The sequence below is a fragment of the Oryctolagus cuniculus genome, chromosome 18 (genome assembly GCF_964237555.1).
Source record: "Oryctolagus cuniculus chromosome 18, mOryCun1.1, whole genome shotgun sequence".
In the NCBI taxonomy this organism is placed as follows: domain Eukaryota; kingdom Metazoa; phylum Chordata; class Mammalia; order Lagomorpha; family Leporidae; genus Oryctolagus; species Oryctolagus cuniculus.
Window position 1 is genome coordinate 49,411,067 of NC_091449.1, and position 24,381 is coordinate 49,435,447.

At 57.8% G+C, this 24,381-nt stretch overlaps 1 protein-coding gene across 3 annotated transcripts in view; it reads right to left on the reverse strand.

Annotated features, from left to right (window-relative positions):
- Positions 1–203: 203 nt before the first annotated feature.
- TK2 (thymidine kinase 2) overlaps positions 204–24,381 on the reverse strand; it is a 28,502-nt gene continuing 4,324 nt past the window's right edge. The window contains exons 3-10 of one of the 3 annotated variants that reach the window (XM_051846862.2): positions 22,094–22,168; positions 17,080–17,133; positions 14,972–15,061; positions 12,995–13,068; positions 5,563–5,651; positions 5,016–5,095; positions 3,601–3,681; positions 204–2,264 (exon numbers count right to left, since the gene is read on the reverse strand). In XM_051846862.2, coding sequence (XP_051702822.2) covers positions 2,166–2,264; positions 3,601–3,681; positions 5,016–5,095; positions 5,563–5,651; positions 12,995–13,068; positions 14,972–15,061; positions 17,080–17,133; positions 22,094–22,168 — 642 coding nt within the window. In that variant the 3' untranslated portion in view covers positions 204–2,165. The remainder of the gene's footprint in view (positions 2,265–3,600; positions 3,682–5,015; positions 5,096–5,562; positions 5,652–12,994; positions 13,069–14,971; positions 15,062–17,079; positions 17,134–22,093; positions 22,169–24,381) is intronic. The other 2 variants (XM_051846863.2, XM_051846864.2) reach the window with 2 other exon arrangements.

Here is a 24,381-nt window from a genome sequence, read left to right on the forward strand (position 1 = left end):
TCCGGGTCTCCCACATGGGTGCAGGGGCCCAAGTACTTGGGCCATCGTCTGCTGCTTTCCTAGGCCATTAGCAGGGAGCTGGATCGGAAGAGGAGCAGCCGGGACACAAACCAGCGTCCATATGGGATGCAGCACTGCAGGCAGCGGCTTGGCCCTCTGCGCCACAGTGCGGGCCCCGTGTTTACACTCTTCATCACCACAGACACATGAAATTTGTTTTTAATGGTTCAAATCATGTATTTTACATGAAAAATCAAAAAGCTTAAAGAGACATTGAAATTATCCTGATGAAAAGGCTAACTGAGGGAACGTCTAGGATGGTCAACACCTTTCTGAAGAATCAGCAAGTCAGCACTGCGGAGGCAGCGCTGGGCACACGGACCTCGGCCCCGCAGAGCCAACCTCGCAGTGAGAATGGAGTGATGTCACCAGCTTTGGAAGGTCAAGGCCCTGGCTCGCCCCCTCCACTCCGTGTGCTTGCCCCAGCCTCTCAGGCGTCTCCACACTCCGAGCACCAGGCCCCTGGCCCGTGGCCGTCGTCCCTACCTGCTCTGCGACCCTGGCCACCAGCAGCCCCTGCACAAGCTGGCTCTGGCCATTCCGGGTGTCCTGCAGGCCGGGAGGCCCCCGACTGGCGCACACGGGGTGGGAGGACGGCAGGCTCTTTTTGGACCCACAGACTCCACATTAGGAAACCAGGTACTCAAGGAAAACAAAACATTATCCTAACGGCAAAAGCAAGCCCCAGGGAGCTACCACGCTGGCAGGGAAGCTCTCCGAGATGGACCTCAGGGTTTGGAAGGATTCATCGGCTACCACAGAGCTAGAGAAAAATCACATTTCTCTCAAAACGGTGCTCAGACTGAGCCGAGGGAAAAGCCTGGACTGTTCACTTATGAATTCCCAAGGTTGGCCCCAGCACATCAAGATGCCTGGGCGCAAAGGTCCCTGCCCCGGGTTTCTGGTTCACCCCGGCGCCTGGGCGGTCCCCACGTGGCTGCTGCCCACAGTCCTGCAGCATCCACCAAGGAATTGGTCCAAAGAGGAAGCAGCGGGGGCTGCACTCCTTGACTGCTTTGCACCGGCTGGGCCCGCAGTGCTAGCTTCGAGGGAGAGGGCCCCAGGGACAGGGGCACCCGCACCGGAGCAGGTGCCTGGGGACCCTCGCGGCTGTCTGCGGCCGCTTCTCCAGGTTCTCCCCTCACCGCTAATCCTTAGGGGCAGCCACACTTTGGAAGCCTTTGCTCCCAGACCCCGACTTTCCCACAGGGAACGCTCTGCCTGGCTCTTGCCTCCCACGTGACTCAGGAGGCAGCTGTGCCTTCAATGCATTGTTGCGGCTCAGCGGAGCCGAGCCGATTTCTGGACTAACGCACACGGCTTCGTGCTCTGTGGCCTGGGATGACCTTGCATAGCAACCAGTTCTAAAAGACTCCAGGTGGCCTACACACCTCCCAGGCCACATGGGTAGGGGAGCGAGGGAACTTGGGAAGCCAGAGCTGGCTGTTGCTTGTCCCTGCCTGGCTCTGGGAAAACCGGGAGCTATTTCTCTGCCACGGAACCCAGAGCCGTTCAAGCACGCCCCGCAGCGCCACAGGACTCCTGCTGTGGTCCTGGTCAGTCCAGACGCCGAGGGGTGGACGCTGCAGCGCCAGCAGCACCACGTGGGAAAGTCTGCCACAGCTCGGTGTGGAGAAAACCAGCTCCACATGCAGTCAGCTCGCCCCGCACACAAGGAGGCGTGGCCAACGGTCCTGACTGTGCCAGCACCACTGTGTGAGCCCTGGGCTGAGCTGGACACAGTCCTCAGCTGGACACAGACCTGTTCCCTGGCCCCCTGTGTGTTGCAAATATGCAGGGCCAAGGGCAGTGGTGGGCACATGGTGGTGGGCACATGGTGGCAGCTACGCTAAGGCTTCAGCAGAGAGATCGGGGTGGGAAACCCCCAGAGGACACCCAGGGACTATGAGGTTGCAGGCAACAAAGGGCACAACAAACCCATTGGTCCCGTTCGTCACTCACCCACAGGGCTAGAAAAGACAACAGTGCTGGCCCAGGAGAAGAGCCCATTAGGAAAACAGAGCCAGCCAGAGAAAAGGCCGAGAGACGCTTCCAGCTTGCTCCTAACCGGGCAGCTACAGGCATGTTTCTGGCGCGATCCCGTCCTACGGGCCATGCTTCCAGGTCTTGGGTGTTAATATTCGGTCTCGGTTCTGCTCAAGGACTTCCAGCATTTTCTCCATGTTGTGGTCGGCCTCTATCACCTGCAAATCAAACACCATGGCATGGGGCTGCGCTGACTTCAACATCCTCCTCCTTCCATGGCCAGAGACAGAAGGTGGAGGCAGCCAGGCAAGGCAGGGAGAGGGATCGCGACGGGGAAGGCAGATGGGACGGGAGCTTAGAGCCCCGCGGCTCCCAGCTCCAGCTCCAGCCAGCCCCTTACGATCCCGACTTTCCCCGCAGCTCCCAGCTCCAGCCAGTCCCCTTACGATCCTGACTTTCCCACTTAGGCATCTGCCGCACGTGTCCCTGCAGTAGGCTCAGGAGTGGGGTTTTTCTCATCATTTTACACCCTCCAGCTTTTCTTTAACACTGAGAGGGAAAAAGATAAATTGAAGGAGGGGTCTTCAAAAAGTCCATGGAAAATGGTGCTATGAGAAAACTGCATGGATTTCCAAAATGAGCTCATCCTGCCACTCCATTTTGCCAGACTTGTTTGTAAACCCACCATGGTGAGCACCTCACGTGCATCAACCTCACTGCCAGTGGCAGTGTCGTGTTAGCGACCCTATCGCCAGCACTGGCGCAGTGCACAGAGCGCCCTGTCCCACACTGCGTGTGCCAACAATCTAAGGTACCCAACGGCCCACAGAGAGAACTCTGGGAGCAGCCAGTGAGAAAACCGGGGGCGGGAAGGGAGGGAATGCTCATGGGCAGACACATCACAGCAGTTAGAAAGGACACGTGGCGGCAAGAGAGAGGGGGGACTCTCCACACCAAATGCACGCACCCAGGCCACCACTTGGGCACCTCCCTAAGGCCCCGGTGCCCAGGCCACAACCTCGGCACTTCCCTAAGGCTTGGCACCCCAGCCACCACCTGGGCACCTCCCCAATGTCTCGGCACCCCAGCCACCACCTGGGCACCTCCCCAATGTCTCGGCACCCCAGCCACCACCTGGGCACCTCCCTAAGGCCTCGGCGCCACAGCCCCCAGCAGTACTGCACATCCCTCCTGATGCCCCTGAGTCACCGAGCAAGGGGACGTGAGGCTCTGTGTCACCACATCAGAGGGCCCACACCCCAAACCCCTGGCCAGAGGCTGCCGGCTTCTGGAACACTCCTTGGCTGACCACGCTGGACAAGGGACATGGCACTGCGTTCAGCAGGTGTCACAGCCTTGGGACAGGTGTCGTTGGGCTCCTCTCAGGTCTGTCCAGAAACAGGGACAGAGAGACAGGAGGAGCCCTTCCCGCCTTGCTCCTCCCGAGTTCCCCAGGGCTGCTGGACTCGGCCCTCCCCCTGTCGCGAAGTGCTGATGCTCCCTGGGTCACTCCTCCTGGAACCGTCTCCTGCCCTGCAAGGGAGACCAACCTACCAGAACAGGGGCTGCCAGGGGGAAACGGCTTCCTGTGACGAGCCACTCCTCGTAGAGGCGGTGAATGGCGTTCAGGTACTCCTGCCGGAAGCACGGGAGCGCCCTGTCAGGCAGGGAGGGGAGCAAAGCCCTCCCACCAGGGGTCGCAGGCAGGGCGGGGGAAGTGTCCGTGACCACAGAGCAAGGACTTGGACAAAGGGACCCACAGCAGCCAAGCGGGCTGCGGTGCGGCGCAGTGAACGCAGCTCCATGGGCCAGTGTGGGCATCACCTCGGTCAGAAGCATCACCAGCCCCTCGGCTCTGCCCCACTGGGTCTCCCCTGAGGACAGGCCCTTCCCCAGGGCCTCACAGCTGCATCTGCAGGCAGGAGCCTACACCTGGCTTTGCCACACCTCCACTGCCAGGCCCTGGCTCCGCCACGGCACAGTGATCCACAGCTGTGCCTATCTCAGCTCTGGGAGGCCTTGCAGCCTTCTTGCGGTCTTGCCCCCAGGAGGACTGTGGCCACAAAGCCCTTGCCCAGCCTGTCTGTGGACCTCCAGGGCATTCAGTGCGATGTTAACTGAGTGACGACTGGTTGCCAGGCTGGGGGACAAGTGCTGGGACACAGAGGGGATGGGATTTGAATGGGACGAGGAATGGAGGCCTAAGCAAACAGCATCAGTGCTCGGTCCTGAAGGCTCTGATCTCAATCAGCCTTGTGGTGGGAGGGAGGGGTGTCACATTGGGGGAAGATTAAGGAAGGCTTCCTGGAGGAGCTGGCATAGGAACTGAGCCTTAAAGGCAAAGGAAACACTGTGCAAAGGCACATTGGCTTAACCCCATGGTTCATGTGTGGCCACATGCAGTTCCTTATGGCCAGGGCATGGAAGGCAGGGGTGGTCGGAGCGAAGGCCAGACAGGCACCTGGGGCGGGACGTATGGGGTCTTGTGTGTTATACTACGAGGAGGGGGATTTCATCTGAGACAGGGTGCTGAAGGGTCTGGGCCAGGCAATCACCAGCGTGGTGTCCATGGTGGAAACACCACCCACCCAAGCAGCAGCCGGGGGCTGGACTGCCAAGGGGGACGTGGCGGGTGGACAGTCCAGGCCAACCCTACAGCCCCCGTGCGAGTCGGTGTGGCCCTGAGACAGACTCAGCCAGGCGTCCCTCCATGCCGGCTTGGTGCAGGGCTCCGGGGAGGGCGGGCTCTTCCCGAGTGACGAGGCAGAGGAGGGCAGGAGGCCGCGGAGAGGAGGCCCTGGCAGGGGCTGCTGGAGCCCGAGCCGGGGACGGGAAGGGAGGCAGACGTGGACACCCACGAAGTCAGAGAGCCTCCTCCCACACACTCAGCTCTGGACAAGAGCTCAAGGCGGCGCCGCAGGCGGGCTGGGGCCGGGGCCCCAGGGGGCCTGGAGTCAGAGGCCTCTTACCAGTGGAATGACCCTCTCCTCTTCCCTGCATCTCATCTTCAGCCTCTGGTAGCAGGTCTCAGGAGTGGTCCGCAGATAAACTGCCGTGAGACACACACGGAGCCCCGGTTACTTTGCTGTGGGCTCAGACGCCAGAGCTTGGGTCGGGGGGAGGCCGTGGGCAAGGTGTAGAGAGAAGCCCCTGCCCCAGCTCAGCTCTCCATGGACCACCGGCCGGCTGGGAGGCCCAACAACCGCCTCCTGTCGCCTTGCCCTGTCACCAGCCCAGAGGGTGATTCTGTACTAGACAGGGCCTGGCACACAGCGGGTCCCAGCAGGCGTCCTGGCTCTGTCCCTCTCCACTGTGCAAACCAGGAAAGCCCACTCCATCCCAGTGAGTTCCGCTGTGAGGTGGCTGCTACAGGGGAGGGCACGTGAGGTGCAGAGGCCAGGGCCCTGCCCCCACAGCTGTGCCTGCCCTTGGTGAGGGCTGAATTAACGGGACAAGGGATCACTGGCACCAAGCTCCCCACCCCTGGTCCTGGCAGGCAGGCAGGGGCCGGCTCACCTATCAAATCGACGGAGATGTCCATGTTCCTCCCGATCCAGTCAAACCACTCGGAGAGGACCACGTAGTCCACCTCAGGCATCTTCCCGCTGCAAGGAGAGGTGTCAGGGCATCACCGCCTCGGGGCGAGCCTCCGGCTGTGCCATCCCCCGAGGGGTTCTGGGTGCTCTCGGTACACGGGTGTTGTGGAGAGCACCAGGACAGCGCGTTCCTCGTCCGCCCCCTGCCCTCCACTGCCTGGGGTGGCTGATGCAGCAGGGGTCCTGCGACAGGAACTCCACGCCGAGAAGGGGACTTTAACGCTTGCTCCCCGAGAACAGAGGCAGAGTTCAGGCTGGGAGATGGAGCAGCAAAGCCGACTCCACTTCCAGAAACGCACTTGCTGAAAACGATCTCGGACGCTCGCTCTCTCAAATAAGGAAAGCGAGGTCTTGGTCCGTTCCCGTCACAGAAAACCGTGCTGTAACGGACGTGGGAAGCACGCAGCGCCCGGCATCCACGCGCACGGCCCCTCGTGAAACTGTCCGCAGCACAACCATATTTCCCAAGGTACTCAGTGCTGCTTTGAAAACGCAGAACAGAAAAGCAAAAATACCGCCGAAACGCCAACAGTTGCTTTTCTCTGAGCTATAGGCCTAGAGGAAATGCTTATGTTTTTCTTTATGCTTTTCTGTATTTTCCAAATTATAACAGCACATTAGTTCTCATTTCAGGAGTAGGGGGTGGGGAGCACTACTACATATTTTAATTAAAAAAAGGGGGGGAAGTAAAGAAAAGGGGAAGGAAGAGCAAGCCCCCAAGTGAGGAAAGGCCCCGTGCCTATTCCCAGCATTCCTGGGGGCTCGCTCCACCCAGGGGAACACAGGGCAGAGATGGGAATGGCAGCAGGTGGACAGCACAGGCCCCACAGCAGTCAGGGGACCCTCAAAGCCCAAGAGGGGAATTCTTCACTGCTCTGCTCCTTTAAGATTTACATATGCATTTATTTGAAAGGCAAAGAGAACTCGATCTTCCACCTGCTCCCCAGAGGGCTGCAACAGCCAGGGATGGACCAGGCCAAAGCTAGGAGCCAGGAACTCCATCTAGGTCTCTCCCCAGGGTGGCAGGGACCTCTAAGGAGATGGGCTGTCAATGGCTGCACGCCCAGGTGTGCTAGCAGGAAGCTGGATGAGAAGCGGAGCAGCGGTGACTCTAACTAGCACTCCAGTATGGGATGCAGGTGGCTCAAGTGGCAACTGAACCCACGCACCACAACGCTCACCTAGGAGCTCTCCCTTCTCACAACCTCCACGTGGGACGCCGCTGGGGTCGGCTCGGGCCTGCGCTGGGCGAGGCTGGCTATGGGACAGGATGCGCCCGTGCTGTGTGTAATAGGAGCCGCTCCCTGGGGCTGCGGGAGCAGAGCCCACTGGGGAGGGCACAGAGGGGCTGGTCCCTCCCAGCTCTGTGAGCTGACTCCAGCCCCATGGGTGGACCGAGAAAGGAGGGAGGTGAGAAGCTGGAATAGCATTTGAGGGAGGTGCTCCGAGGGGCCCAAGTGACAGAGCAAGGCCCAGACTGGAGAGGGACACCCTCCCCATGTCCCTGAGGCCACCACGACACCCTCCACAGAGAGGAGCAGGCTTCACAGTGGCAGGGGCGTATCAGGTGCTGGGACGAGAGCAGGACCATCCCAAGTAGACAGGTGTTCAGGGGAAGCTGGGGGGAGGGGAAGGAGGACAGAGGGGGTGGCAGGAAGTCCTCCAACACTGCAGAGGGGACTCCTGACTCACGAAACCCAGAAACTGCAATTAAGGTAATGACTGTGCCCAGAGACTGGGATGGTGTAGGGGCACCTGGTCACCTCTGCCTTCCTTCCTTCTGCCCCTGGGGACCCATCCCACAGGCCCTCGGGCTTCAAGGACACCTGGCCCCACCCCACGCTTCAGATGGGCTCAGCTGGTCTAAGGGACCCAGGGAGCGAGGATGTGTAAACAGGAAGCTCTCCCCTTCTCCAGCAAACACACAGTCCAAGGTCCCAGAACATTCAGGCCACGAGGGGGACCAGGCCATGCCACAGCAAGGGGGAAGCAGGCGGGGCTGCCACACGCCATGGCGTCCCACATCTCCCCGGCAGGATGGGTGGCACATCTGCCTGCAAAGATGCTGGCACTCAGAGCTGGGAGGATCTCGAGAGATAGGACCATGGAACCGAAGCGCAGCATAGCTAACGCCAAACCAGCAGCACCACGGCTCAGGACGTGTGCCGCAGGCACGGCACAGAGACCCAGGGACCAGGAGGCCAGAGTCCCACAGCCGCCCTGGAAATCGGCTCCTGGTGGTCTTGTCACCCGAGGGCTCCCCTCTCCCCTCTTCCCCATGCTCTTCTACAGGGGTCCTCGGAGGGTGGCCTTGCTGAGGGCAGGCCCGGAACTACACAAAGCCCTTGCTCAACTGCCAGGAGCTGTGCGCTGGAAGGCACCGAGGCAGCTGGGACGGCTGCTTGGGAGCTGGGCGGGGACACGGGCCTGCTTTTGGCAGTGTCAGAGAGGCTGGGCCTGCGGCAGGTGCTGTTTTAACCTAATACACCACTTTTCTCCAAGCTCTGCCTGGCACCTCCTGTGTCTGCCTCCAGCATGGGGCTCCCCACACCCCACCAGGCTACTGTTTGATTTCCACAGACCACACAGGGGGCAGTGCCCACTGTAGGCAATCCAGCCACAGGGGCTTGGCAACAGTGGACACAGCGGGGTTCCTAGTAGCCACCCCCTGCTTAGCCCAGTGCAGGGGAGCAAAACCAAAGTCTTGGGGCCTTGTGAATTCTGCTGACGTTTGGCACAGTTTGCTGTGACCTCCCTGGGGCCCTCACCGGATGGATTAGGATGGGAGTCTTGCACTTAAACACCACCCACCTTGTACACGTTATTTCCTTGTTTCCACAAGCCTCAGGAGGCTAGGTTTAGATGAGCAACATTGAGACTCAGAGAAGGTCAGCCCATCTCCCTCTGAGCAGGGGTTCAAGCCTGGCTCTCTATGGCCCCCAAACCCACAGCCTCCCCAAGGGCTCGCCTGCCCTCCCTGCTCTGTCGCCTGGGGGCACAGTCCTGTGGCTGGGGCTCCATGAAAACTGCAACTCCCAGGCCCCTGACCCAGGCGGTGAGTCCTAGCTTGGACCAGGGCCAGTCAGAGAGGTACAGGGAACCACCCATGGCTCCGCCCGTCAGGTGGGTCAGCTCGCCATTTTCCCAGCAGGGCCCCACTCCACTCCCCGACTTCCGCTTCTAGAAAGAATGACCAAGCCGCCGCCATGTGAAGCCTTTGCAGTCAGTTACTCAGCCCACAGCACTCGCGGCACATGACTGCCTGCATGGTCACCTTAGCTACGTCAATCTTTCTTGCCAGCCTCAGCTTTTCACTTCGGCCCAATGCCCACACCTCCGAAACGTTCCCAGCTTTCGGGACACTGTGTAACCGGAGTGAGCCCCAGCCTCCCAATCCCCACACTGGCACCCTGCCCTCCCCAAGCCTGGACTGGGGCTTTCTCCCTCGGGAGGCTCCTCACTTGTTCGAGGCGCCAAAGGCAGTTTCTCGAATGCCCTGCAGGACCTCCAGCTGTGTGGGTGTCTCCTCAGGGCACCCAGCCTGCCCCTGTGGACGGCCTTCTGCCCAGGCCCCGCACACCCCCAACCAAGCAGCCCAGGGCTGCTGAGGCAGACAAGATCAAGCCCAGCACCGCCCCGGGAGGGGCTCCCAGCCCGCCATGCCAGGAAGCTTTTCCCTTGAGCACCCCAGGAAGTGGGGAAGCACAGGGTCCCAGGGCACGGCCAGCACCCCTCACCAGCCCTCTCGTGCTTCCCAGCACCCAGCTGAGCTCTCCACAGGGGGAGACCAAGGCATCCAGTTCTAGGCGTGGGCCTGGGAGCAGCGGCAGAACTCTGAGGGCTCCAAGCGACAGAAGTCCATATTCCGGGGTCAGCAGGCGGCTCTGGCAGTGACCCGAACTGTGGATGAGCCACTGAGCCCTCTTCTCTTCTGCTCCTCCTGTCACCCATTCCTTCCAGAGCTCAGCCCCAACCCCTTCTGACTGGGCCTCAAGACGGAAGCCCTTCAGCCTGTGGCTCCCTCACACTGGTGCAGGGCAAACCTGGCCACCTTCAAAGCAAAGACTACCCAACACACCCCCAGCAAGCAGGATAAATGTGAACCGAAGGAGCCACAGCCCCGAAGGCAATCCCAGGCCTGGGCTCTGGCTCTCATGACCCCCAGAGCCCAGCGAGGCCCCAGGGAAGCCAGGGGGGCAGATTCCAGGGGCAAAGGGCTGAGGTGTGGACGCAGGAGGCTCCCTGCAGGCCAGCCGGCCTCTGGCTTCCGCGAAGGCCTCACTGCGCCAAGCCAGGTCCCGGCCGAGCAGGAACGCAGCTCAGAGTCCAGCCCAGCCTCACTGAAGCAGACCTCGTGTGCTAACAAGATGCGCGGGGCTTCTAGGGAGAAGCCAAGGGTGAGGCCTGAGTGGAAAGTCTCCCCAGGGGCCTCGTCCCCGGCCATTCTCAGCCTTTGGGGGGCTCCACCAGGCTCTGAAGCCTTCAGCGGCTCACAAGGGAACTGCACTGCCTCTGGCCACTTCCTCATCCACTGCCTGCCCCCAGCAAGGTGCACAGCGCCTTCCCCCACCGAGGGAGCCTCCTGCCAGGCAGGGACCCCTTCTCAGTTCCACATCTGCCAGACAGGGGCAACAACCAAAAAGCAGATGCGGCTCCCAACCAGGCAGGGTCACTTGCCAGTCCCTCCAGCAGGTGAGCAAACACCTGGATTTCCAGGGAGCAGAGGGCGGTCCAGGTCACACATGAACGCCCTGCCCCAGAAAGGAGCTTTGCTCCTCTGCCTCCCGAGCCTGGGGACTCTGGGGTCGGGGGCTGAAGGAGGCACGCTCCAAGCCACACGTCAAGTGTGGCTTTCACGGCAGGATCACCTATTTTCCTCAATGATAAGCGTGTAAGCTCCAGGATTGGAGGCTGCTGCTCTGGGCCACAGGGGCTGTGGTGGGAGGTAAGGAGGCCACACCAGTGGAGGCCTGTCCTCTGCTTCCGGGGGATTTTGGTGGCAGGACCTGGGGAGCCGCCAGTCTGAAGGCTGTGGTGGGTGGCCTGGCCTCCACTGTGCCCCGAGTACCCGAGGCCATGTGATGCTGACGGTGTTGCCAGGACAGGTCTCGAGGCTGCAACCAGGCTCTTGGGAACGAACGAGTGGCCACTTAAAACACATTAGATCCCCAGGACAGAAACCAGAGCACTATAAATTTCTTCTGAGGTTCATTTTCCCAAAGAAATCCTAACCACAGCTGCCAAGCAGTCTGGGAGGGCTTGAGGAGAGATATAGTCAGCAGTGCAGGGGCCAGTGCTATGGCGTAGTGGGTTAAAGCCCTGGCCTGAAGTGCCAGCATCCCATATGGGCACCGGTTCTAGTCCCGGCTGCTCCTATTCCGATCCAGCTCTCTGCTATGGCCTGGGAAAGCAGTAGAGGATGGCCCAAGTCCCTGGGCCCCTGCACCCACGTGGGAGACCCAGAAGAAGCTCCTGGCTCCTGATTTCTGATCAGCTTAGCTCTGGCCATTGCAGCCATCTGGGGAGTGAACCAGCAGATGGAAGACCTCTCTCTTCGTCTCTACCTCTCTCTGTAACTCTGTCTTTCAAATAAATAAAATAAATCTTTAAAAAACATTAAAAGAATTTTAAAAAGTCAGCAGTGCAGGAAAAAGCTAGAAGAATGTAAAAGCCACGTTCTCCTGCCACACTGTCCACAAGACAGCCCCAGGTGAGGCCCACCCAATCCAGAGCAACACCACAGCTGCAGAGGCTGAGGAACGCGGAACGGACACGCTGGACGTACAGTGACGAGGGAAGAGGGGTGTGAGTCAGCAAAGTCATGGTCACAAACGAAACTGCAGCCTAGGATGAGCCAAAACACACGCTCCCAGGGGCTTCACCTGGTGCCGGGCAGCCGACGGGTGGTGGTGATGGTGGGGGTGACTGGCTATATTTTCAAAGACTGAGGTGAGCGAGGAGCCATACAAGGACCATGAGCCCCGACTGCACGCCCAGTCCGAGAGCTCTTCAGGAATGGCTGGTGGGAATGAGACGTGAGAAGTGGATTCAGGCAGTCTGGAGCCTGGGTCACCACAGCAAACTCTAGAGCCAGAATGGAACCCAGGTCCACGCTATGCCACCTCCCACTGCCTCCCCTGACCTCACCCGGCTCACCACACAGGACGCAGGACCGGCTGAGCCGGCTGCCCTGCTGCGCCCGAAAGCCCACTCCACCGCCCAGGGTTGCGCCTGGAGCTACACTTTCAGTACAGCAGTCAACAAAATCACTCTGCTCTCTTCCGCCTGTCCTCCCCCAGGCTGAGGGGCCGGCGAGCAGGAAGCAGAGGCAGCCAAGGGCTGGGTAAGCCCAGCGGCGGGCAGCTGGTGAGGGCTGTGGCAGCGGCTCCCAGCCACTCGGACTCAGAAGCCCGAGCCACGCGGCTTGGGACCTGTGGAGGAGCCTGCTGGGTCACGCCCTCAAAGGAAAGTGTGTCAAACAACGGGGGCCAGAGCCTGGGGAACAAGCTGGAGAGCAAAGACCATGCAACAGTCGTCAGGAACCAGCCAGGGGCCAGCCCTGTGCTGGGTCCCAGCAGGGGAAGTGACCCAGGCGCAGTGCCCGTCCTGGAGGAGCTTGTGGTTAAGATGCCGACATCCTTTGGGAACTGGGGTTCGGCTGGGGTCAGCCCCCAGCTCTGGCTCCGGACTCCACCCTCCTCACAATGCAGACCCTGGAGGCAGGGTCGAGTAACCAGGTGCGAGACCTGGGTTAGGCTTCCAGCTCCCAGCTTCCATGTGGCCCCATCCCAACCACTGCAGATACCTGGGGCATGTACCAGTGGGTAGGGGAGCTGGCTCTCACTCTCTCACATAAATAAACCAAAGTTTTATAAAGACCACAGTGCACAGGACATACACTGCAGTAGACTGATGACTCTCATCGCCCTGATTCTTACTCCTTCCCAATATCCTGGCTCTTCACCATGGAACTCTCTAGAACCTCCTACCGCCCATCTCCGGGCTCCTGCTTTTTCCCTGGTGCTTCTGCCCTCTGGCATTGCCATGAGCAGGAAACGTGTGGCCAGCTCGTGCCCCAGAAGGCAGAGATGAGTCACTTCAGGGTCCCCAGGCGGGTCAGGTTAGCACAGCTGAACCCCAGACATGGAGCCAGGCCGTGGGCAGCAGAGCTGACTGGGCAACAAATGCAGGTAGCTGCCCTGCCAGTGGGGCCGGGGGGTGTTCACTACAGAGCACTACTGGGGCAACAGGCGATCGGTACAACACAGCGCTCCCCGTGTGTCCAACACACACATTCCGATTTCACTTCAAAACACTGTTTTAACACATCGCCAACTGGGCAAACTACATACCTTCTGTACAGGTTTTCTACAAAAATGTATTTTGCACTGTGAATCGACCTCTCCATCAACCGTACAGGTGCCGTCTAAAGGAAAAGAAGTAGCAATTCACTAACCGGCAAAGAGGAGCAGGGTCAGCAAGCCTGGAAAAACACCTGTCTTATACACTCACTCACACACACACACACACACACACACCCCGCCAGGGTCTGCTGAATGCAAGAATAAGCATCTGACATTAGGGGTGGGCTGTGCGCCTCCCGCACCCTGCCCCGTCCCACGCTCTGAAGCCGCGCAGACAGCACAGCAGTGGGGCAGGCTTGGTGCAGCCTCTGCCCTGGGAGAGGCGCGGAGAAACCTGCCTCTGCTGTCCCTGCGGGGCTCGGTGTGGTGAGATCACAGCACCACGTGGTTGGATCTGCCCAAGCGGAGGGATCTGTGTGCCCGAGGGGGAGCCCCGAGTGCCGTGGGGCTTCACCTACAGACCGGGCACCTGACCTCATACTGCCACGGGACCTGCGAATCAGGGGCAGGCTCCACGCTGTAACCCGGGCATTACTCGTCTTCCTGTCCCTCTATCCTCTACGCACCTGAATTCCTTTCCATGTCCACTCTGTATGCAGGATCCTGAAGCCCACCTCTGCCCAGCCCCCCCATTCAGCCGCCTCTCCCTCCCTGCCCCTTGCCTCGTCTGTCCATCTCTTTCCACCTCTGCCTCCTCGGTGGCAGGTTTCCACTCGTGACCCCGACATTCAGACATCATCAGCTACAGGCTGGGTTCACAGGTGAGCACCCAATCAGTAAAGACATGACTTCAGGTTACTGAGACAGGCATCTGGTGAGACAAATTCAATTCACCAAAAAGGTTCTCGGATTTGCAGGTACCCAGACCCACAAGGAATGGCCCAGCCCAGTGGCTGTGCCAGTGTACAGAGATCCTGGCCCCTTCACGGAGGGCCCCTACTGCAGTGTCTTTGCTGTACTTACAGCTTAAACCCACAGGTGCCCTCTGGAGCTCCCCAGCCGCCCTTTCTTCTAAGAGACTCTGTCCCCAGTCACAGCCCTGCTGATGGAAGGGGTCCGTGAAGTCACATCTGTGCCCTGGGCTCCTGCCCCCCACACCTGGTGGAACCAGGGCTGGACACCTGACTCAGGCTGAACCTACCAGATTCTCTCTCTCAAGAAAATGAACTGGGGCTGGTGCTGTGGTGTAGAAGGCTAAGCCTCTGCCTGTGGCACTGGCATCCCATAGGGGTGCTGGCCTATGTCCTTGTTGCTCTTGTTCTGATCCAGCTCTCTGCTTATGGCCTGGGAAAGCAGTGGAAGACAGCCCAAGTGCTTGGGCCTCTGAACCCGCATGGCAGACCTGAAAGAAGCTCCTGGCTTCTGGCCTTGGATCGGCCCTGCTCTGGCCATCACAGCCATTTGGGGAGTGAACCAATGGATGGAAGATCTTTCTGTCTCTCCCTTTGTCTGTAACTCTACCTCTCAGAAAGAAAAAAAAAAAAATATGAACTAAGAGCCAGACGCCATGAAGACTAGATGGGTGGTCCTCGGACAGGCAAACAGAGTTGCACTCGCGTGCCCTGGAGGCTATGGTGTAACACAGACTGCTGGGCCCCATCCACCAGCTCCCGACTTAGCAGGTGTGGGATGAAGCCAGGCAGGGAGCATGCCAACAAGCTCCCAAGTGACGGTGCTGCGGGTCCAGGGACCACACGTGCAGAACAGAGCTGAAGGATGTTCAGCCCAGCAGCAGCAAGTGCGTCACGACGACACGGGCACAGAGTGGCTGAGGGTGGGGCGGGGGAGGGGCGGGGCTGGAAGCCGGTCCTCGGAGAGCTGCAGCACAGGGGGCCCAGGCCGCACGGACAAGGCTGCACAGCGCTGAAGCCCTGCGGGGCTTCCTGGTGAGTGTCCCTTCCTGGCAACCATGTTCCCCGAGTTAGAGGATTTGAGGAAGGCTGCAGCCCAGCACCTGACACACACCTGTGGGCGTGTGTGCTGCTCCAGCATGGTGAGCTGCACGTACGTCTGCAGTGTGAGGCCCCATCGCCAGGCGTCGCGGTACATCAGGCCCTGCAACAGGAGAAGGCAGCTGTGTGACGCTGGCCTCGCCAGCCCCGCAGTCATCTCAAGGAACCTTACACGAGGCTGGGCTGGGGCCCGAGATGGCCACAGCATGGTCCTGGAGCCCTCAGTAGAAGGCAGGTAAACTAGAAGAATGTACAACCGCCCAGGAACAGCTGTACTCACACTGGGAACATGCATCATCCGGTCATTGAATAAATATTCCCCGAGCCCCCATGGCCTGTTCTCTGTCCAGCAGCCCACACGAGCCAGCTGGACCTATATTCCGTTCTGGTCACGCCCCTGCCCGCGCCACCCAGGGCCTCCACACTGAAGCCTGGAGGAGGGCCAGACGTCATGGCGTGCAGGGCTCCGCAGAGCCGGTTCCATCCTCTCGCATCTCCCACCGTTCTCTCCCGTAGCCCCGTCGGCTTCCATCCGTGTGGGCTTCCTTAGTGTTCCCCAAACACGCTGAGCGTGCCTCCCCTCAGTGCCTTCGCATCTTCCTCGTGTTCAGCCTCTGCTCAAGCGTCACGCTCTCGGAGACGCATTCCCTTGCTAGCCTGTTGGAACAGAAGCCCACCCACGCCCCACCCACTCTCGACGGCCAAGTCCAAAGCCCGTCACTAACACTTATTCCGCGCCTGCTCCTCTCCACACGTGCTCTCCATTCTCCTCTTGTTGCAAACTAAAGGAGTCCCAGTGCTCTCACTGAGCACACGCCTCTGCAAGGCTAGGCACACGCTGCCTCCTGCCGAGCAGTGACAGCCGGAGCCCTTCCTGCACCAGAAAACCAGCCAGAGGAAGGCAGAACGAGCACTTTCCACAAAGCTTCCGTTCTGTTCTTCTGTCGGGAGCGCACACCTGTGCAAACAACCACCCGTTCTGGTGCATTCTGTTAGAAAACGCCATCAGCACCAAGCACGCTCGGGCTTCCAAGACAGGGTTCTGTCCTGTGCCGTGGTCAGCAACACCGACTGCTGGAGAAACACAGACGGCCCGAGCTTTCCTCAGCCCGGAGGTGGCGGTCACTCCGGCCGCTCCCACGTGCACACGGTTCTTTTCATCGCCATGGGATTCTTTACGCAAAGACTCTGCAAGCTTCTGCCTTATTTTCGCTTCCCACCTCCCATCACCACCCACTCTATCGTCTTCTGTCTCCCCACGCTGGGATCTCAGGACCAGGACAACAGCAGCTTTCAACGGATCACAGCATCTGCACACGGTAGGTGTGCAAAGGTGGCTGAACGAACGAATGAATGAAGGAGCGAGCGTCCGCCAGGGGCGGGGGCGTCAGCGCGCCTTCCCTCTGTTCTAGCAGACGGGGGTGAATCAAATGCCCCAGCCAAACCACACACAGAGGTGCCAGTTGTGTTGCTAAAAATAAGGGGGCAGCTCCCACTTCCAAGTCCCAGATTCACACCTAGATCCATCATTTACCTGTTGTGTGACCTTGGGCAATGTGAAAAATGAGACCGATTGTCCCTAGGCCATGGGAGCCCACAGCCAACATGGCTTTCTCAAGTTGTCTCCAGCAGGGCCCAGAGTCTACCCATCCCTTTCAAGCAGCCAGAGCAGAGCCCTCTAGATGGGGAAGGAGGAAGGGCCGTGTGCACATCAGCGCCCAGGCTTCAGCAAGCAGGCAGGTAGCACCTGGTACTGAACAGTGCCAAGTGCAAACCCCACTCAGGGCTGCACCAGCGACCCTGGTGGCTTAGTCAGGTCCCAGGGGGCTGATCCTGATGGGTGTCTTCAAGAACGGCATGGGGGTGCAATGAGCAGCAGGAGACGGACACCCTGGCAGACAGGGGCACCCACCTGGGAGAGCATCTGCAGAGGGCCCCGGGCTCTGTGCACACCCACTCAGGCCTTGGAGATCCTGGACCTCAGGACACCAACATACTGCGGTTTTCTGCCCATGCCTCTGCCTTCTCCTCCAAGTCAGCTGAGAGTGAGGAAGAAGGCCCCAGCACATTCCCCAGAGCTGAAGGGGAAGCTGGGGCTTCGTGCCAGGAACAACCACTCACCAGAGGATTGTGGCCACGCACATTTCTCCACTTGGACACCGGCTCCATTAACACCTGCAAGGCAAGAAGACATCAGAGTGCTGCTGTCCCTCCATTCTGAGCCCTGTGACATCGTGCAAGCATTGACAAGAGGGAGAAAGGGAGAGAGAAGACAGAGAAAGGGACTAGCAGCATTCAGCTGCCTCAGGCAGGCCAAAAGAGCCATGAGGCCACAACTCCACCCAGATGTGGTCTCTTTATGTAACTGCCAGAAATGACCTTAGAAACACTACCCAACCCTAGGGCTGGCGTTGTGGCACAGTGGGTAAAGCCACTGCCTGTGATGCTGGCATCCCATATGGGCACCGGTTTGTGGCCTGGCTGCTTCACTTACAATCCAGCTCCCTGCTAATGTGCCTGGGAAAGTAGCAGACAATGGACCAAATGCCTGGGTCCTTGCATCTATTTGGGAGACCCAGATGAAGTGTCTGGCTCCTGGCTTCAGCCCTGGCCCAGGCCATCTGGGGAGTGAATCAGTGGAAGGGATTATCGCCCTCTTTCTCTCTCTCTAACTCTGCCTTTCAAATGAATAAATAAATCTTAAAAAAAAAAAAAAAAAAAAAGGAAAGGAAAGGAAACACTATCCATCCCTGATTCCAAGAACAGACACCTCCCACCTCTCTGGCTACACTGGCCCTCCAAGGTCAAGGCTGGCTCTCCCCATTCCTCCTCCACAGGTGGGGCAGGCAGGAAGGAGGAGCCAGGAGGGGAAGCCAGATAGGTCCAGGTCTGCCGTCCCACTTCCCCACCTGGCAGCTCACCTGTGATGGCGGCAGGCTGCTTGTCTCTGTCTCCTCCCGGCCATCTCCACTCGGGTTTCTCTGGTATACTCCCTGTCTTGGGGGATGTCCTTCCCTGGAGTCCCGTCTGTGCCTCTCAGATGACTGTGTGTCCTGAGACACACAGCAGGTTTTCTGCTGGGCATTCCTCCATTTGCTGTCTAGAAACTCAGGGCTGGGCCAACCCCAGACCATGGAAGAGCCTTTCTGGGTGCGCAGCTGTGTTCCGGGAAAGATTTAGATGGTGCTCCTGGGACCAAGATTTTGAGAATGCCTAGATCCATCTGGGGACTTTCAGAGTGCCTATGAGCAGGACCAGAGGTGACAGAAGACCAAAGGAAGCTAAGACATAGGACACTGAGGACTAACCCCCCACCCTTCACACTCTGTGCCTTTGCTCACTGTCCCCCCTTTTTTAAGAAAAAAAATATATTTTAAAGATTTATTTATTTATTTATTTATTTGAAAGTCAGAGGTACACAGAGAGAGGAGAGGCAGAGAGAGAGAGAGGTCTTCCATCCGAGGGTTCACTCCCCAATTGGCCGCAATGGCTGGAGCTATACCTGATCTGAAGCCAGGAGCCAGGAGCTTCCTCCAGGTTTCCCACGTGGGTGCAGGGGCCCAAGGACTTGGGCCATCCTCCACTGCTTTCCCAGGCCATAGCAGAGAGCTGGATCAGAAGTGGAGCAGCTGGGACCAGAACCGGCGCCCATATGAGACACCGGCGCCTCAAGCCAGGGCGTTAACCAGCTGTGCCACAGCGCCAGCCCCAGATATATATATATATTTTAAAAGACAGTTATAGAGAGGGATAGACAGAAACAGAGAGATCTTCTATCAGCTGGTTCACTCTCCAGATGGCTGCAACAGCCAGGGCTGAGCAAGGCCTGAGGCAGCCCAAAGCCAGGAGCCAGGAGCTTCATCCGGGTCTCCTACATGGGTACAGGGGTACAAGGACTTGGGCCATCCTCCACTGCTTTCCCAGGCCACTAGCAGAGCTGGACCGAAAGTAAAACAGCCAGGACGTGAGCCGGTGCCCAGGTGGGACACAGGTGTTCCAGGCAGCAGCCTCACCCTCTGCGCCACGACACTGACCCCTGCTCATCGCTCCTCCTGCCTAACACGGGCATTCCACCCCACTTCATGTCATTACATCACTTCACTTCCCATATATGGGCCACTCCCAGATATCCTTCAAAATCCAGTTCCAAAGCCCTTCCTCTGTGGCTCATTCCCCGGCCCCCAAACCTCCCATCCTTCTTCAGGGTCCGCAGCACTGTCTCCAGCCCCTGTGTACCACCATGCCTGCCGGAGGCCAGGCTCGCTGGCCCCAGCTCAGGGCTGGGTCCCTAGCACGTGCTCCACCTGTAGCACTGTCACTAGAGAGATACTTACTGAGCCACGCTGGACACTTGGGTTGCACGAAAGCCAATGGCTCCCAAGCCCCTCCTCCATGGAACTTTAAGCCCACAAGGGGAGGAAGACACTAACTGGAGGTTCAGAGAAATCAACAGCTAACTTCACACCCTGAGAGGTGCAGAAGGACCAGAAGAATCTCCATCAGGGAGGAGACCCCAGCTGGGGAAGACAGAGAACACTGAGCTGAACCCTGACGGGTGAGTGGTCCTCCTACAGCTGACCGAGCTCTTCATGCCACAGAGGAACCACGCAAGGGCACAGCTCCCAGAGCCAGACAGCCTGCGTGGGGCCGGGCTTCACTGCGCACTCCCCCTGAGCGTTAGGGTTCTCCAGAGGGACAGAAACAACAGCATAGAGGGCTAAGTGAGAGGGGACTTGTTAGGGAACTGACTCACGCAATCAGAGAGGCTGAGAAGGCCTCCAGCAGCTGGAGACCCTGGACTGCTGGTGGTGTGGCTTGGCCCAAGTGCAGAAGCCTCAGAACCACGGATACCAATGGTACAGTGTTCAGCACAGGGTCAGAGTCCTGAGAACCCAGGCGGCTGCTAAGTCCTCTAGTCCCAAGGCCGGGGCTTGGAGTTCTGACGTCAAAAGCAGGAGGAGGAGAGGGTCCCCGTCCCAGGGGAGGGAAGGGGGGAAATCTTTCTCTCCTCTTTGGTTCTAACTGGGCCTCCAGCCAAGGCATGGTGCAGCCCACACCGAGGACAGGTCCTCCCCACTCAATCCACTGACTCACATGATGCCAACCTCCCCGGAAACACCCTCACAGACGTGCCCACAAGGGATGCTCTGCCAGTTCCCTGGGCAAACTAGTGCCCTTTCCAGGGCAAGCCAATCTCGTTCCCTGCTCAGAACTGCACGCACATGAACTTCTCGTTTATGAGATTTTTCCGTTTAGTACTTTGGGCCACAAAACCACAGATGGGGAAGACTACTACATCCTTAATTCAGTCCATCTGACACCTAAAATTAACCAGAATCCCTTGTGAGCCTGGGTAAGCCATTGAACCCACTGAGCCTTGGTTTCCCCACCTGCAGCTAAGCTGGGAACAGCACCTACCTCAAAGGGCTACTCTTCCAGGACGGGGCCCACAAGATGACGTGGTGAGCCCCATACCTGGCAAACAGTATCATACTCAGGAGATGTTCCCTGTCGTCTTATTATCACTGCTGTTGTCATCGGTGGGCTCCCAGGTCTTCAATGAGAAGATAGGCCCCCCCAAAGAGCTACTGAGAGTCCCACCTTGCAGGACAGGTTTGATGCTCCACAAGGAGGACCCGCAGCACACCACACAGTTGTGCTCACAGCTACGATTTATTATGGTGACAAAGTCGGACAAAGCTCAAGGGGCAGTCTGGAGGGAACCAGGTGCAAGCTTCCAAAGGCCTCTCCCAGTGGAGCCACACAGGACACACTCAGTTCTCCCAGCAAGCTGTGCAATATGAGTGAGAGGCAGCCTCCCGGGGAAGCTGGCCGGAGCCTGGAGATTCAGGGTTCTCACGAGTGCTCAGTCACATGAGGGGAGCCACCACTTCATGCGTATCCAAATTCCGAACACCCAGGAAGAACACAAGTGCTCGGCCCCTACTGTTTGCACCATCAGGGGAAGCACAGAGTTCCTCTGATCAGTCAGGAATGGTGGGATCCTCACAGCCAGGCGCCCGCCTTGCCAGCAGGCCTTTCCCAGGGCAGCCTGCTCAGGCCTCTGGGCTGACTCTTTTCTACAGGCAGCGCACAAAGACCACAAGACGACTCCTCTCCTACCAAGCCCGTGTGTGCTTAATAGAAGTGCAAACAAGAAAAGCAGGAAAGATGGGAAGACAATGCTTTAGAGTATGGAAATTATAGGATCTGTAGTCAACAACAAAAAGCCACACATAGCAAAGATTACATCACTGAAATCGAGAACAGGGAGGACAGGTCTGGCTCCCAGTGCAGCAAACACTGTTACAAGTCTGTGGGGTTATTTTAGTGACAGAGCTTGAAGTGGACTGTCCCTTGCTGGGCCACTGATGTCTCAGATGCCAGCAGTAAGAGTCCAGCCTTGCTCCGTAGCCCAACTTCTCTTCTTTCACACACAGACCCTTTCCTGACCAGAGTATAGGGGAAGTCTGACCTCCAATGCCCAACACAGTGGTCCTGAGTCACAGAGGGCTATTAAGACCTTGAAATGTGACCAGTCCAAATCAGGATATGCTCTGAGTGTAAAATACACTCAATTCAGAGAGTGAGAATGAAAAAGAGAATGCAAAATAGCCCACTGCTGGTTTCTCTTATTTATCTATTTCAGAGAGAGAGGGACAGAGACAGAAACAGGCAGATGTGCCCACAATGGTCTGGGCTGAGCCAGGAAGAAGCCAGCATCCAGGAATCTAATCGATATCTTCCCCATGGTGGCAGGGACCCAACTACATGAGCCATGGCCTGCTGCCTCCAGGGTGCCCACTGGCAGGAAGCTAGAATTGGAAGTGGAGCCAGGACCTGAACCCAGGCACAATGACATGGGATGGTGGCTTCTCAACTGCTAGCACAAACAGCTTCCCCCACTGATGACTTCTGCACTGAGTACATGTCGACGTGATAACATCAGGGCATGCTGTGTTCAATAAAATATTCTTTGCTTTTTTTCATGAGGCTATTAGAAATGCTAAATTATGTATGTGCTTGCACTTGTGGCTCGCAAAAAACTTCTGTATCATCTAGGGCTGGTCTACATCCTCTCTAAATTATTCCTTTGTTTGCTCAGGTCCCTCTGCACCCAGTGTGGAGGCCATACCTCGACATCGGTCGTGCTGGAGAAGAATTCCAGGCAAGTCGTCTTCCCGCTGGCAATGTTGCCCTCCACACAGACCTGCCAAAGACAAATGGGCGTTTACAGCCAGAAACCAGGCACCTAGGGGACAGCAGGGAACGGCTTCCAAGGGAGGGCTCAGGTGAATAGCACAACGGGCTCAGTGTTCAAACAAACAAACAACAGACTGATCCATGATCCATGGTGCCACTGTTGGCAAAACCAGACCAACTGACCCTCCCCTCCTTGGCTCAGCAGTCCCGGCAGACCTCACCCTCCATCCCAACTCCTAGACCACCCACAGCTCCATCCTCCCAAGCGCAGCCCCTCCCACTCTCCCATTTCAGGCCTAAGTGTCCTAAGTGTGCAGCCTCCTTAACCAGAGCCCAGTGAACAGCTCTGAGGCCCAGAGGCATGGCATGGTACCTAGACTCTAACTTGCTGCTTTGTACAGAAAAAAAGCACCCGGGCCCAGTGAAAACTGTTGGAATCCAACCAGAGTAGCTGTGACAATCCCACTAAAAATAAAGAAAGAAAGGGGCAGGCGCATCAAAGAAGGAGGTACCTTTCTCTTAAGGAAGGAGAGAACTTCCACTTGATTACGGCCTTGTCTAAATAAGGTCGGAGTTGGTGAACTCAAGAGTCTTCCATAGCCTTGGCAGCTCATGATAAGAGCCTCGGGTGATTACTGATGCCATAAATAAGAGTGTCAATTGTTAAATCAACAATGGGAGTCACTGTGCACTTACTCCCTATGTAGGATCTCTGTCCTTAATGTGTTGTAATATGCGAATTAATGGGGTAAAACTAGTATTCAAACAGTACTTTATACTGTGTCTGTGTGGGTGCAAACTGTTGAAATCTTTATTTAGTATATGCTAAGTTGATCTTCTATATATAAAGATAATTAAAATGAATCTTAATGAAGAATGGGATGGGAGAGGGAGTAGGAGATGGGATGGTTTGCAGGTGGGAGGGTAGCTATGGGGGGGGGGGGCGCTATAATCCAAAAGTTGTATTTTCGAAATTTATATTTATTTAATAAAAGTTTAAAAGGGGGAGGGGCCAGGCACAGTGCACAGTGGGTTAAGCTGCCACTTCAGACGCTCGGATCCCACATCAGACTGCCTGGTCTGAGCGCCATCTGCTCCCCACTTCTCACCCCGCTTCCTGATAACACGCCTGGAGGCAGCTGGTGGTGACCAAGTCCTTGGGTTCTTGCCACCCATGTGGGAAATCCAGACGGGGCTCCCGGCTCCTAGTTTCAGCCTGGCCTAGCCCCTGCAATTGCAGGCATTTGGGGAGTGAACCAGTAGATGGAAGACCTAGCTCTCTCCCTATCATTCTGCCTCTCAAACAAATAGACAGAGTGTTAGGAAACTGGTGCAGTTGTAGACAGGTAGCCGCATGGCCCAGCTACCTGAGCCAGGCTCCACCCCCATCCTAATGGGATTCGATGCTCCTGCTTCCCTGCCCGCCCTCAGGCAAAGTTTTAAAAGGGCCTGTTCCTGAACACGTGCTCTCTTGGTCCTTCTCTCCTGTGCTCTCTTGGTCTCTCTTGGCTCTGCTCTCCTCTCTCCTCTTCTCTGCTCTATCTTCTCTCCTTGCTAGCTCCTCTCCTCTCTGTCTCTCTCTCTTACAGTCTCCCTCTCTTTTTCCTTCGCCGCCCCTTCACTCCGGTCTGTAGGGTGTTCCCCAATAAACCCTTTCCCTTACTCCGGTGTCCGGTGTGCTTTGCGACGGCTAACATTAAGATATAACACAGAGGCTGGTGTTGTGGCACAGCAGGTTAAGCCGCTGCCTGCAACACCAGCATCCCATATGAGTGCCAGTTTGAGCCTCGGCTACTCCACTTCCCATCCGGCTCCCTGCTAATGCGCCTGGGGAAGCAGCAGCAGCCGGCCGGAGTGCTTGGGCCCCTGCACCCCCATGGGAGAACCGGATGAAACTCCTGGCTCCTGGTTTCAACCTGGACCCGTCCTAGCTGTTGCAGCCATATGGGGAGTGAACCAGTGGATGGGAAGGGATCCCTGCCTCTCCCTCTGTGTAACTCTGACTTTCAAATAAACAAATCTTTAAAAATAAGCGATCTTAGACAGTAAGTAAACAAAGGAAGTCAGGTTATGAAGCACAGGTCCTCATCTACAGCTGCTTCAGGTGCCAATCACAAAGACCCTGCAGAACCACAAGCTTGTGCCAAGGCCATCAAACACTGACAGAAAACCCTTCCGCAGGCCACCCTTGTGACACAATCCTCCTCCTGTCCGCCTCAG